The 13,955-nt window shown below is 43.2% G+C and overlaps 2 protein-coding genes and 1 pseudogene across 2 annotated transcripts; all 3 read left to right on the top strand.

The window, feature by feature from the left end:
- Window positions 1-3,428: 3,428 nt before the first annotated feature.
- Window positions 3,429-4,135, top strand: LOC6593087. Its single transcript, XM_026985635.1, has 4 exons — window positions 3,429-3,488; window positions 3,549-3,704; window positions 3,759-3,926; window positions 3,980-4,135. The coding sequence occupies exons 1-4, from the start codon at window positions 3,429-3,431 to the stop codon at window positions 4,133-4,135; spliced, it is 540 nt and encodes a 179-aa protein (XP_026841436.1).
- Window positions 4,136-5,207: 1,072 nt separating this feature from the next.
- Window positions 5,208-6,784, top strand: LOC113565087 (annotated as a pseudogene).
- Window positions 6,785-7,930: 1,146 nt separating this feature from the next.
- On the top strand, window positions 7,931-13,182 carry LOC6593089 (ubiquitin-like modifier-activating enzyme 1). Its single transcript, XM_002017686.2, has 4 exons — window positions 7,931-8,937; window positions 9,551-11,269; window positions 11,349-11,657; window positions 11,732-13,182. The coding sequence occupies exons 1-4, from the start codon at window positions 8,197-8,199 to the stop codon at window positions 12,515-12,517; spliced, it is 3,555 nt and encodes a 1,184-aa protein (XP_002017722.2). The 5' UTR covers window positions 7,931-8,196; the 3' UTR covers window positions 12,518-13,182.
- Window positions 13,183-13,955: the final 773 nt, after the last annotated feature.

Below are 13,955 nucleotides of genomic sequence, written 5' to 3'. Positions count from 1 at the left end.
CAGCAGTAAATGCGGTTACTTTGGGATGTTTTTAAGAATTATGGGACTAATAGGTGGTAAAGAACGTCCATAAATTTCGTTAGTAAAGATATAGAAGATCAAAGATGTAGGATTCTGAAGTTATTTTCAGGCAAAATACAATAACAGATTATAGTAAGAAACTTCGTGATGAATGGATAAAGAATCTTAGCTCTATAATGCCTTCTTAAACACATAAGATCTTCCACTCCAATTCGAATGGCCCCCTCTTATATGAGGAATAATACCATCCATATACCATACCATACACTAAATATGTACCATTATTAATCGGTTTGCGGATAGAAACAGTTAAAGACAGACCCCTGGACCACGTTAGACTATAACTTGAATATTCCATCCCTCTGGCTTTCCAAACATCTCCATTTAGGTGCATCTACGAGTATTTGTCTTTTGTGGAAGTCTATTTCAATCATCGTGACATCGTGTATATTTCCTTTGATCTTCACCGTATTTCTGTGGCTTTTCCTCCCAGAGATATTATTATATAACTATTTTAAATTCCATATTTCCATTTCCAAAAGCATTTCAACTAAATATATTTTTATATGTAGTTTTAGTCTGGATGAATTTGGGTTCCTGCCCTCATGTGATGACAGCCCCGAAAATAATATTATCGGAGAGGCAGCCATTTTCCCCCGAATCGAAATACCAGAATTCCTGAGTATTCAAATTACATTCCAAAATTGATTAATGGGTAAAAATTTGCATGCGAGGGATGCGAGGAGGCCATATGGGATGTGATGTGAGGCTTAATTAAGCCTGGGATGGTCTGGGCAGGGATCGGATTGGATGGGGATGGGTTGGGCACGCGATACAGGACATCTGGTCGCAGGACACCCCCGCTTCGGGAGCACCCGCAACCGGGATCAGTATGCTAATTTGTAATGTTTTTCGGGCCTGTCCACGCGACACAAGGACACACCGCACACGCGATAAAGTCCGCGTCTAGTTCGGCCAGATCCTATCGCGAACTGCACGCCGATCGCATTGACTAAAATTAGAGCAGAACTTCGGGCAGGGATGCGATGGAAGGGGAAGGGTAGGGGATGGTTGCATTTCGCGCAGCTGTAGCTGTAAATTAAAATGCATTTTACGCAACTGTTCCGTTGATCCTCGATGCTCGGATCCTGCAGCTGTTGCCGCTCGTGCTACCCCCTCTAATGGCTCGCACTCAACACTTGAAAAGGGACTCCCCCACAGAGGAAAACGGAACTGTTTTTCGTGGAAATTTACGCATTTTCATGCTCGACTACCGTTGAACAGAGAACCCGAGGCCGAAAATAGATTAGCTGCACTCTAAGGATATTGAACTCTGGGCCCAGGAAACCTAGGAAAAAAGGGACAAAACAGGACAACTTCACTGTGGGTCACTTAGTAGAGGACTGTCCTGTCCATTGATGAAAGGCGCGTGCCATGATCGACTGGGGGCGAAGGATGGGCAATTAACTTCCCAAACAGATTGATGAAAGGAGATATTTAATCATTTTTGGAAAATTAATGATTTGGAATATGATTTAGAATCAATTATAACTCTTTGACTACAGATCTGCGAATTGGAAGTACAATTTAATTGGAATTAGATCACGGAGATCACTTTAGAAACTTAATCATGATATTAATGATTTTTAAATTATTTATATGGACCAAAAACAACCTTAGGTTACATTAGAAAACAGGTTTTGATCAATTAGGTCTCGTTATAAGCAGAAAAATATACATATAAAATATATTTTCGCTATTGTTGAAAATATGTGATAATTTTTCATATATTTCATCCACATACATATATAACAACAGCATTGCATAGGATAAGACAAATCTTAGATATCTTCCTTATGCCCGTAGTTTTATATCATTACTTTTCCCCATTCTTTTTGGGCGCCTAATTTAAATATTCAAATAAATACAATTTACAGCACTGCTTGCTATGCAGGGCTGCCAGACGGTAAAAAAAAGAACAAGTCAAGAAGAATTTATTTGTTTGACCCTTTTCGCTAAAACCTTATTTCAGTCACAATCCTGTAAAAAAAGAGTATTTAAAACAAGCCAATCAAGTAGAAAATTGATTCAATAACCGGATAAAATTATGTGGGCAGGGCTGATGATCCTAGCTAGCTAGTAATGTTTAACCGAAAATAAAAATCGAGGAATATGAATACGAATTCAAATAGTTCGGCAGTATATCTTTGGTATATTTTCAAACTGTGGCGTAGTTTTCGGTATATTTCTGAGAGTCTGACCGTACATCCTGTCGAGAAACCCGCGGTCACACTTATATGCACATCCACGCAACGTAAAATTTAAATTTTCTTTTGAAAATAAACACGTTGATGGAAAAATGGAAAATGGAGTATAGTACTTAAGGGCACACTGCGGGGCAATGCTGTCCGGAGAGGAACTGCTTACTTTGGCCAGCATTCGTGGTTGAAGTATGTGCCAGAGCCGTAGAGACCTGCGCCCACATATACCGTCTTGCTGCCGTCAGTGGTACCTCAGGTCTTTAGCGATTGCTTTGCTGGATGTAGTCTACTTCTCAACTCCATTCTTTGGAAGAAGAAAAAACTTATAAAATTGTAAGGAGCCTTGAGAGCAGACGACAATGTGGCCGAGACTGGTGCTGGTAGTCACTGCTGGGATACTTCTGGGATGAGTGGCGAAGGACAACGCCATCGATGCTTGAAAAACCGTTGAAAATCCGTATGTAACAAGAGAACAATTGCAGGGAAAGTAAAATTTAGAAAGAGATGATGCTTATACGGTTAGTAGGAGGTTTCTTCGGTTTCTCTGGGAATTCATTCGACTGGCTAAAGTGGGATGCATTATTTAAAATATTGGCAAGCTCTGGTGCATAGTATGGTTGGAAGATTGCGGAATTTTTAGATTTTTGCGGAAAATGTGTAACGCCAATAAGGAAACGTTTCCGCCCCATAAGGAATATATTCGAGTCGATTGAGTCATGTCTGTCTGTTCGTTCGCCCGTCAATCTTGTTTGACGCCTAGTTCTCAGAAACTACAAAAGCTGGAGTAGTACTCCTGTAATACCGCACTGTTACAAGTGCATTTTAAAATTTTATATACAATCTGTCCGAAAATAAGAGTTTTTTTCAAACACCCTATAAATTTGAAACGTTATTTGAGGGAGCTGTTTTTTGTTTAAAGTGTCAATGGACCATGGACAGAAATTGCTTGCTAGCAAAATGGTATTAAAGCCAGTGAGCTCTCTATGCAAAGCTGATATCCAGAGATAACCCTTGATCAGTAGACCTGAACAAAAAACTAATTTTAAATGACCATTGAATATAAGAAGAATAAGTTTTCTATAAAAATAGTATTGGTATATAAAAAAGCATTACATCGAACTTAGTCGTCGGGGCTTCATGTGCGTGATGTGTTGTACCCTCAATGTTTTGGTGTACCTCCTGGTCATATCCCATTTTGTCGTAGAGGTAAGGATAAATAAACACAAGTGGAAACTATTTGTACGACCAATTACCAACACCTCGTAGATCGCTTGTCGAGTGGAGTTCACGAACGTAAAGTGCAATTCTGTGGACAAGGAGTTCTCCGATTTTGAATATTGTTTTCTGAAATCTGTGAACCGGACCTACAAATATTTATCGCTGAAAGTCAATCTGTTTCAAGTTCCCGTTACCAATGTCTCGGTATGTATGCAAAGGTGAGCGAGCGAATTTTGTTTGAATTTTTTTGCATTTCAGACAAAATTTGGACTATATAAGCGATTCAGTGGATATAAACCATTCCTTTACAATTTAACTGTGGATGCCTGCAAATACCTTAAACATCAAAAATCCTTCCCCGTCGTAAGTTATTTTTATGGTAACTTCAAAGATTTTTCAAATATGAATCATTCATGTCCCTACGATGTAAGTAAAGAGATGATTCTTTGATGATGCAAATATTTATGTATATTCTACAGCATGATCTAATAGTGGATAAGCTTACCATCGAGCAGATTAATAACCGATTCTCAAAATTACTGGCCTTTCCCGAGGGCGATTACATGGTCGAGTCGCACTTTCTGGCCTACGGCATCAACCGTGCGGTGGTTAAAGTATATTTCACCCTTTCATGAATGCTCCATCTCTAAGAAGAAAGAAGTTTATACAATATGCATTAATCATGTTCTTATGTTTTTTTAAACAAATGTTATTTAAATGTAGCACTTATAGTATGTTTAGATTGTTAATGGACAAGGGCAAGAGAATAATTGTTATCCGGATTTAGCAAAATGGCATTAAAGCTACATACATATGTAGTTCTTTATGCAAATCTGATGTCCAATAAGAGTTATAAACTTACATTTTAGCTAAATAAAACAATGTGAGGAAATATTTTATGGCAACTTGGAAATACACTAAAATTCATATTTTTGTCGGAAAAACTTCTTCTATGAATAAAAGTTAAATTGAATATCTCATGAACTAAGAGGTGTATTACCATACACTTTAACATATTCTTGATGTATAAATCAATGCTTTTCATTAGTCCTTCAAGGAAAAATGTTGAGGAGCCTACTATTTTATTTTATATTCTATTTTTATAACCGATACTCAAAATGATTACTGGGGTATATTCGATTTTTTCGGATAATGGATGGAGGAAGTATTTCCGAACTCATAAAGTCTATATATTCTTGATCAGCATCAATAGCCGAGTCGATTGAGCTATGTCTGTCTGTTCGTTCGCCCGTCAATCTTGTTTGACGCCTAGTTCTCAGAAACTACAAAAGCTGGAGTAATACTCCTGTAATACCGCACTGTTACAAGTGCATTTTAAAATTTTATATACAGACTCCTGTGATGACGGTTTATCCTGTTTCTGTTTTGAATCTGTCCGTAAATGAGAGTTTTTTTCAAACACCCTATAAATTTGAAACGTTATTTGAGGGAGCTGTTTTTTGTTTAAAGTGTCAATGGACCATGGACAGAAATTGCTTGCTACCTCGATTCAGCAAACTGGTATTAAGGCCAGTGAGCTCTCTATGCAAAGCTGATATCCAGAGATAACCCTTGATCAGTAGACCTGAACAAAAAACTAATTTTAAATGACCATTGAATATAAGAAGAATAAGTTTTCTATAAAAATAGTATTGGTATATAAAAAAGCATTACATCGAACTTAGTCGTCGTGGCTTCATGTGCGTGATGTGTTGTACCCTCAATGTTTTGGTGTACCTCCTGGTCATATCCCATTTTGTCGTAGAGGTAAGGATAAATAAACACAAGTGGAAACTATTTGTACGACCAATTACCAACACCTCGAAGATCGCTTGTCGAGTGGAGTTCACTAACGTAAAGTGCAATTCTTTGGACAAGGAGTTCTCCGATTTTGAATATTGTTATCTGAAATCTGTGAACCGGACCTACAAATATCTATCGCTGAAAGTCAATCTGTTTCAAGTTCCCGTTACCAATGTCTCGGTATGTATGCAAAGGTGAGCGAGCGAATTTTGTTTTAATTTTTTTGCATTTCAGACAAAATTTGGACTGTATAAGCGATTCAGTGGATATAAACCATTCCTTTACAATTTAACTGTGGATGCCTGCAAATACCTTAAACATCAAAAATCCTTCCCCGTCGTAAGTTATTTTTATGCTAGCTTCAAAGATTTTTCAAATTTGAATCATTCATGTCCCTTCGATGTAAGTAAAGAGATGATTCTTTGATGATGTAAATATTGGATAAGCTTATCATCGAGCAGGTTAATAACCGATTCTAAAAAACACTGCCATTTCCCGAGGGCGATTACATGTCCGAGTTCCACTTTCTGGCCTACGGCATCAACCGTGCGGTGGTTAAATTATATTTAACCCTTTCGTGAATGCTCCGTCTCTAAGAAGAAAGAAATTTATAGAAAATGCATTATTATCATGTTCCTATGTTTTTAAACAAATGTTACCTAAATGTAGAACTTCTAGTATGTTTAGAATGTTAATGTATAATTCAATGCTTTTCATTAGGCATTCAAGCTAAAATATTGAGGACCCTACTATTTTCTTTTATATTTCATTTTTATAACCGATACTCAAAATGGAAGCGATACTCGCCTAGGAGGAAGCGTTTGCGAACTCATAAAGTCTATATATTCTTGATCAGCATCAATAGCCAAGTCGATTGAGACACTTCTGTCTGTCCGTCCGTCCGTCAAGACCAAATTTTGTACCAGGTCAACATGTCAGGTTTTTTTTCTGACTTCAAAATAGCAATATGGGTGGTGAAAAATTCATCAGATTCTCTTAAAACTCGCCATATGATTTTGGTTTCTCCTTCAGGGTCCGAAAAACAACAGTTTCACCGATCATGTTGCGCACCGTGAAATGAATATTCTTTCGCATTTGAATCTGCCCTATTGTTGATTTTTCGTTCACATTGGTCGGGCTGTCGGACATACCGACAAGGTCTAGAAAGTTGGCACGAAAACTGAGTACAGAAAACAAACAGGTCCTGCTACATGGCTTGGGGGCTGGCATAACGCGACAGGGCTATGCCTTTGCCAGGAGTTCGTGAACGCCATTGGCATCCTCAGCTTGTATGTGAGAAACAGTTCGTCAAACCTGTGGAGTGGCTCGAGATGAACATCAACGACATGATCCTGCTGGGCCGCTCGATTGGAGCTATCCAGAACGCGTCAAACATCTTGTGCTGGCCGACCAATGGGGATTCCCCGAGAAACAACAACACCAAACAGATTCCCCGGTGGGTTAATGCCTCAAGTGGTTGAACTATTTAAATAAAGGGGTCTTAAGCGGGCTAAGATCTGTTTTTCATCATACGACACGCTATATTGTTGTTGAGGAACCAAAAATTGAGGCAAAAACAATCAAAGTCAAGTATTGAAATTAAGCCAGTCAGGTAGAAAATAAATTTATTAATTGGATAAAATTATGTGGTCATAGAGGCCCGGTTGACAACATTTAAATCCTTGCCGCTCACATTCAAATTTGGCGCGCACCACTCGGTATATTTTTCAAATGAGACCGTATATTTTGGTATTTATTTGAATCGGGTAGAATCTGTAATAACCGGTTCACAACAATGAGTCCCATTCCATACACAAAAGTTGCGGCAACATTTACTTGAAAACCGTTTTTTGGTCAAAATAAAATACATTAAGGTAATTTAAAGAAGCAATCTTGTAGAAAATGCATTTATCTATGGGATAAAGCTAAGTGGGCAAATCTATATAGCTTGAAATATAGGCAATACCCGATTCGCCGCAGTTTCGCTATTGCAACAATGAGTCTCATTCCATACACCAACATGTTGCTAATTCCATGCACACATACCCTGGGGTAAATGGATGTTATAGAATTGTGAATACGTTTGTCTTCCAAGGCTCAGTAGGTATCAGGATCGAGATAAATATATACAAGATACTAATAATCTACTTTAATATGTCTAAGGAATATCAATTTGAGAAAAGGTCTTAATAAATTACGTTTGATCTACATATAAAATTAACGAAATAGGGTGTACAAAGGCCTATACACGCATCATGTCTTTAAATACCAACAACATTGCGACTGTTTTTTTTGTGGAACTATTTTGTTCAAACCTTGTTTTAGCCAAAATACAATAAAAGCAAGGACTAAAAACTGGCCAGTTAAGTAGAAAATTGATTCATTAATCGTATAAAATTATGTGGGCACGGCTAAAAGTTCTATATATATAGTAATATTCAACAGAATATCAAAATCGAGGAATATGTAAAAATAACTTGAATTCGTCAGTATATTTACGGTATATTTTTTAAATGAGACTGTATATTTTGGTATATTTCTGAGGTATATTTTATCGATAAATCCACGGTCACACTGATCGCGAATTTTGCAATTTCCATGATTTTTGTTCTGATCAATTGTGAATTATTGGCTTTTAAACGGACATAGAAGAGATTAGAAGCTAGGAGGACAGCGTGCCGTCGAAAGAGTAGTAAATACAAAGGAATTCGTACAACAGACGTTTCGAACTTCTTGAGGTCGCGCGTGTGTGCGTGCCTGGGCCTGTGTTGTGCTGCGTGTGTGTTTGTGTGAGCGTGCGAGTAGTGCAAAAGAGACAAAACCGCATCAGACGGAACGAGGTTTTGGTTTTGGGCAAGCATTTTGGACGAAAGCATAAACCCGGGCAGCAGAAATGTCATCGATTGGTGACCAATTGATGGCCGATTCGGCATCCAGCAGCAGCTCGGATGCCCCATTGTGCAAAAAGCGAAGAGTTGAGGGAAAGGCTTCTGCCGATGGTGCCGGGCGAGCATCGAGCAGCGGCAACAACAACTACGAAAATCACGACAAAGCAGCAGGCGCCGTTGACATTTCAAACAAGAGCGAGACAACAACAGAGCAGCAGCTGGAATTGTGTGTATCGTCGTCTACCTCTGACACATGTGCTGTGAATACGATGGCGAAGTGTGCAAACGAAACCGGCAGAGCCGACGACGTCAGTACATCGTCAGCAGTTCAGAAAGAAAGTAGTGGCAGTCAGAAGGAGAGTAAGAATTGTGTGGAAAACAACGACATCGTAGCTTCCTCAGCAGCAGCAGCAGCCGCGGCCCGCACAGTCAGCTCCACCAACAACTCCAACGTCAGTTCCAGCAATAACAGCAACAACACCACCCCCAGCAACAGTAACAGTAATCGGCCTACAGCAGGAGGTAGTATGGCTGCTAGCAACTCCAACGCCGCCGCCGCCGGTGGAGATATCGATGAGTCTCTGTACTCGCGCCAGCTATATGTTCTTGGACACGATGCAATGCGCCGCATGGCCAACTCCGATATACTCCTCTCCGGGCTTGGCGGCCTGGGTCTGGAGACGGCCAAGAATGTGATCTTGGGCGGTGTGAAATCGATCACCCTCCATGACACAGCAACTTGTGGGGTAAGTCTCAATGGAAAATGCTGAACGGGCGGGGGGCGCAGAGAGAACAGCATAGAAAATCGATATTTGGCCTTTAGAGTGCGCGGGAAAAGCCATGGCCAACCCCTCCGCTGCCTTCCCTAGACGAAAAACGCTGCATGATTCATAATTATTTCCCAGAGTCCTTCCTTTGTGCAGTTTTCATTGAAAAGTGCTCCTCCAGCGGAGGCAAGCAGTGCTCCAACTGGGAATTAGGTTAGGTTATAGTGTTCTTCTGTTTCTTTTCACTTACATTAGTAAGCGAAAAATATATTTGTGTAATTTTTTTTCTTCTTTTTTGTCTATTTGCGTCAAAATGTCTGCGCCAAGCGAAAAGTGTGCGAGCGGGACAACTCTATGGCACACGCACACACACGACTGGCGCTGCAAATGTTCTTGCATTCCGTTTTGTGTCGACATTCGCTTTTGTTTTACTTGAGAACTGGACAAAAATTTTACTTTTGTGTGCAGTTCATTCAAGGCTTAGTCACTGTCCCTGTCCACCTTCTCCACCGCGTGTGCTCCTCGCCCTTCTGTTCTTTTTCAATTTCACCATAAAAATGCTCCAACTAATGCGAAATTTTCTTCAATACAGCCCAATGACTTGTCCTCGCAGTTCTACTTGTCGGAGGCGGACATTGGCAAGAACCGTGCCGAGGCCTCGTGCGCACAGCTGGCGGAGCTGAATAGCTATGTGCGTACCGTGTCCCACACTGGACCCCTAACCGAGGAGTTTCTGCGGCAGTTCCGCGTTGTGGTGCTCACCAATTCGGACACAGCCGAGCAGGAGAGAATTGGCAAGTTTGCCCACGAGAATGGCATTGCCCTGATCATAGCCGACACCCGGGGCCTGTTCGCCAAGGTGTTCTGTGACTTTGGCGAGTCGTTCACCATCTACGACCAGGATGGCGCCCAGCCAGTGTCGACCATGATCGCCAGCATCACACACGATGCCCAGGGAGTGGTGACCTGCCTGGATGAGACCCGTCACGGCTTCAACGACGGCGACTATGTAACCTTCTCCGAGGTCCAGGGCATGCAGCAGTTGAACGGCTGCCAACCGATCAAGATAACCGTCCTGGGACCCTACACCTTCAGCATCGGCGACACCAGCAGCTATGGAGAATACAAGAGCGGAGGCGTGGCCACCCAGGTGAAGATGCCCAAGTCGATTAGCTTCAAGTCCCTGGAGCAGGCCAGCAAAGAGCCAGAGTTCCTGATCTCGGACTTTGCCAAACTGGAATCCCCAGCCACCCTGCACGTGGCCTTCAATGCCCTCTCCGTCTACCAGAAGGTCAACGACGGCGCTCTGCCCCGTCCCTGGAACGAGGCGGATGCCAACTGCTTCCTGCAGTTCTGTAAGGAGATCAAGAGCGACGTGGACGAGAAGCTGGTGCTGCAGTTCGCCAAGATCTGTGCGGGCAACACGTGCCCCATGGATGCGGCAGTTGGCGGGATTGTGGCCCAGGAGGTGCTCAAGGCCTGCAGCGGCAAGTTCACGCCCATCTATCAGTGGCTCTACTACGATGCATTGGAATGCCTGCCGGTTGCTGGCGTTACCGAGGCCGATGCCCAGCCTCTGGGCTCCCGGTATGATGCACAGATTGCCATCTTTGGACGCAAGTTCCAGGAGCAGCTGGCCGACGCCAAGTGGTTCATTGTCGGAGCCGGCGCCATTGGCTGTGAGCTGCTGAAGAACTTTGGCATGCTCGGCCTGGGCGTTGGCAAGGGACAGATTTTCGTCACCGACATGGATCTCATAGAGAAATCGAATCTGAATCGCCAGTTCCTGTTCCGTCCGCATGACGTGCAGAAGCCCAAAGCACTCACAGCCGCGGCGGCCATTAAGCGTATGAATCCCGACGTGAAGGTCACTGCATATGAACTGCGCGTGGGCGCCGAGACGGAGAAGGTCTTCTCCGAGAGCTTCTTTGGAAAGTTGCACGGCGTGGCCAATGCCCTGGACAATGTGGATGCCCGCATTTACATGGACCGCAAGTGCATTTTCAATCGCATACCGCTGGTCGAGACTGGCACACTCGGCACCATGGGCAATGTCCAAGTGATTGTGCCATTTGCCACAGAGTCGTACAGCTCCTCGCAGGATCCGCCCGAGAAGAGCATACCCATCTGCACGCTGAAGAACTTCCCGAATGCCATCGAGCATACGCTCCAGTGGGCCCGCGACGCCTTCGAGGGCGTCTTCAAGCAGTCCGCCGAGAATGCGGCCCAGTACATTGCCGATCCGCAGTTCACCGAGCGCATCATTAAGCTGCCCGGCATTCAGCCCCTGGAGATTCTCGACTCTATCAAGGTGAGTTAGACATGGGGGATTACTTTGTAATGGATTTTGATCCTAATCCTAATCCGAATCATCTCTTTTTCGTTTGCAGAAAGCCCTCATTGATGACAAGCCCAAGAGCTTTGCGGATTGCGTGGAGTGGGCCCGCCTCTACTGGGAGGACCAGTACGCGAATCAGATCAAACAGCTGCTCTTCAACTTCCCACCCGATCAGGTCACCTCCAGTGGCCAGCCTTTCTGGTCCGGGCCCAAGCGCTGTCCCGATCCCCTTGTCTTCGACGTAAACGATTCGATGCACTTGGATTTCATCTATGCCGCAGCCAATCTGCGTGCCGAGGTCTATGGCTTGGATCAAGTGCGCGATCGCCAAGCCATTGCTGAGCTGGTGAAGAAAGTTCACGTAAGCAAAATGAAGGATATCCAACCAGGAACATTCCCCCAATACTCATATGTATTTGATTCCTTTTCGCTTAGGTGCCAGTGTTCGTGCCACGCTCTGGTGTAAAGATTGAGACCAATGAGGCAGCCGCTGCCGCCTCGGCCAATCACTATGACGACAATGAGGTCGATCAGGATCGTGTGGACAAGATCATAACGGATCTGCTGAAGAAGGCCGAAAAGCAATCGAAGATCACACCGCTGGAGTTCGAGAAGGACGACGACAATAACTTGCACATGGACTTCATTGTCGCCTGCTCGAATCTGCGTGCCTCAAACTACAAAATCCCACCGGCCGATCGTCACAAGTCGAAACTGATTGCCGGCAAGATAATACCGGCCATTGCCACCACAACATCGGTGCTGTCCGGCCTCGCTGTGCTCGAGGTGATCAAACTGATTGGCGGCCACTCCGATTTGCCCAGCTTCAAGAATGCATTCGTTAATTTGGCACTGCCATTCATGGCCTTTTCGGAGCCGCTGCCCGCCGCCAAGCTGTCGTACTACGGCAACGAGTGGACGCTGTGGGATCGCTTCGAGGTCACCGGCGAGTTGACGCTGCAGGAGTTCCTCAACTACTTCGAGGAGAAGGAGAAACTCAAGATCACCATGCTGTCGCAGGGCGTCTCCATGCTGTATTCCTTCTTTATGCCCAAGGCCAAGTGCTCGGAACGCCTGCCGCTGCCCATGTCCGAGGTGGTGCGCCGTGTCTCCAAGCGCCGCATCGAGTCCCACGAGCGCTCCCTGGTCTTTGAGATCTGCTGCAACGATGTCGATGGCGAGGATGTGGAGGTGCCCTATGTCCGCTACACCCTGCCCTAAGATGTTCCGGCCCTCATAGTAGCTGTCGAACCACCCCACATATAATTTTAATTTATAACGTAAATTATTTCTATTATTTACTCCCGTTAACGAGGCCTGGCGTCCCTAAACAAAAGCAAAGCAAAACAACAAGCAATTCGTGTAGCCTATGTGCATTTTAATGTTGGTTTTTTCACAAGCACACCATCAAACGAAAAGAAGGAGGAAAACGGAGAGGAATTACAAGAGCAAACCGGAGAAGATCTATAAATTACCTATATATATATATATATAAATATTATGTGCGTGTGCATCCTCTAAGGAACGGCAAAAGAATTCGCAAGCATACGATAAATACAAAGACTCGACTTAAAGCAAAAATACACACCACTTAATGGGGAAAACTGAAGAAACTCTCTGCTCAGCATAGTTATAAAGATGGAAAAACTGAAACTGAAACTGAACGAAAGAAGGATTTTATTTAAGAGTATTGGCATTTGGCATCTGTACGAAACGGAAATTGGGGGGAAAAATGTAGCAATGAGTGAATTTCACTTATACACATTTTTCTCTCATACAAATCGAGATATATATATTTTTTTTTGTATATGAACGTAACAACTAATTAAATTACATCATTGTATTAGAAGAGGAGAAAAGTAAAATGAATAAAGCTGTATATTTCATATGGTAAATGGAGCAGCGATGCTGATTCGATGGGAATATACATTTCGTGCAACACTTGACATTTGTAATCTCATTTCCCATGCCACTCACACAACAGCCGAATTGTAATGCATACTGTATATACCCTTGCCCGTACTATCCGTACCCTTGCCGTCAGTTTGGCAGAAAGTTACGTGACACAATTAAATATTTTATGCCCTCTCTCTCTCTCAGGACGTTTATGGAAGGAGGCTGCCACTGAAGTGCAATTGGCAAGTGCCGTAAAGTTGCGCTGCAACTTGCAGGAAGACGGTTCCTGGTTCCTGGATGCTGCCTGCCTGCCTGCCTGCCTGGATGGATGGATGGCGCTGGGTGGCTTCTTATAATTAAATATTACACGCAATGCAGCTGAAGTATAGCCAAAGTTATGCCTCCTTCCCTTCGTCTTCGCCTTGGTCTTCTGCTGCTGCTGCTGCTGCGGCTTTTGGGGCGAAAGTTGCTCAAATTATGCACTTAATGAAACAAACAGGCAAAATGCGTGAGCAGGAACGTGGCACGTGGACGAACTGCCAAGACGTTTCAGTATCTCCTCTCCTCCCTGTTGGCTGGGAGTCTGTTCCGGACAGCATAATCAAAGTTTTGGGCTCAACCTTTGGCTGGAAACTAAATTTGATAATGAAAATTATTATGATCTTAAGCAGAATTTGTGGCTTAAGTGAAATTAAGTTACATTAAACCATAGCAAGAGTGTTAAAGTCTGCTTACGACTTTTGAACTGTTAGTTTATTAGTGG

This window comes from Drosophila persimilis, unplaced genomic scaffold, assembly GCF_003286085.1.
Source record: "Drosophila persimilis strain 14011-0111.01,24,50 unplaced genomic scaffold, DperRS2 tig00000002-arrow-pilon, whole genome shotgun sequence".
NCBI classification, from domain to species: domain Eukaryota; kingdom Metazoa; phylum Arthropoda; class Insecta; order Diptera; family Drosophilidae; genus Drosophila; species Drosophila persimilis.
The sequence above is the reverse complement of the archived record's forward strand: the minus strand, read 5'-3'. Positions and strand labels throughout refer to the sequence as shown.

Excerpts from the sequence above, each read along its gene's own strand:
- LOC6593087 (XM_026985635.1), top strand. The coding sequence starts at position 3,429 with ATGTGTTGTACCCTCAATGTTTTGGTGTACCTCCTGGTCATATCCCAT. Across the intron at positions 3,489-3,548 it reads TATCCCATTTTGTCGTAGAG|ATCGCTTGTCGAGTGGAGTT; the intron begins GTAAGGATAAAT and ends AACACCTCGTAG. Across the intron at positions 3,705-3,758 it reads TTCCCGTTACCAATGTCTCG|ACAAAATTTGGACTATATAA; the intron begins GTATGTATGCAA and ends TTTGCATTTCAG.
- LOC6593089 (XM_002017686.2), top strand. The coding sequence starts at position 8,197 with ATGTCATCGATTGGTGACCAATTGATGGCCGATTCGGCATCCAGCAGC. Across the intron at positions 11,270-11,348 it reads AGATTCTCGACTCTATCAAG|AAAGCCCTCATTGATGACAA; the intron begins GTGAGTTAGACA and ends TTTCGTTTGCAG. Across the intron at positions 11,658-11,731 it reads AGCTGGTGAAGAAAGTTCAC|GTGCCAGTGTTCGTGCCACG; the intron begins GTAAGCAAAATG and ends CTTTTCGCTTAG.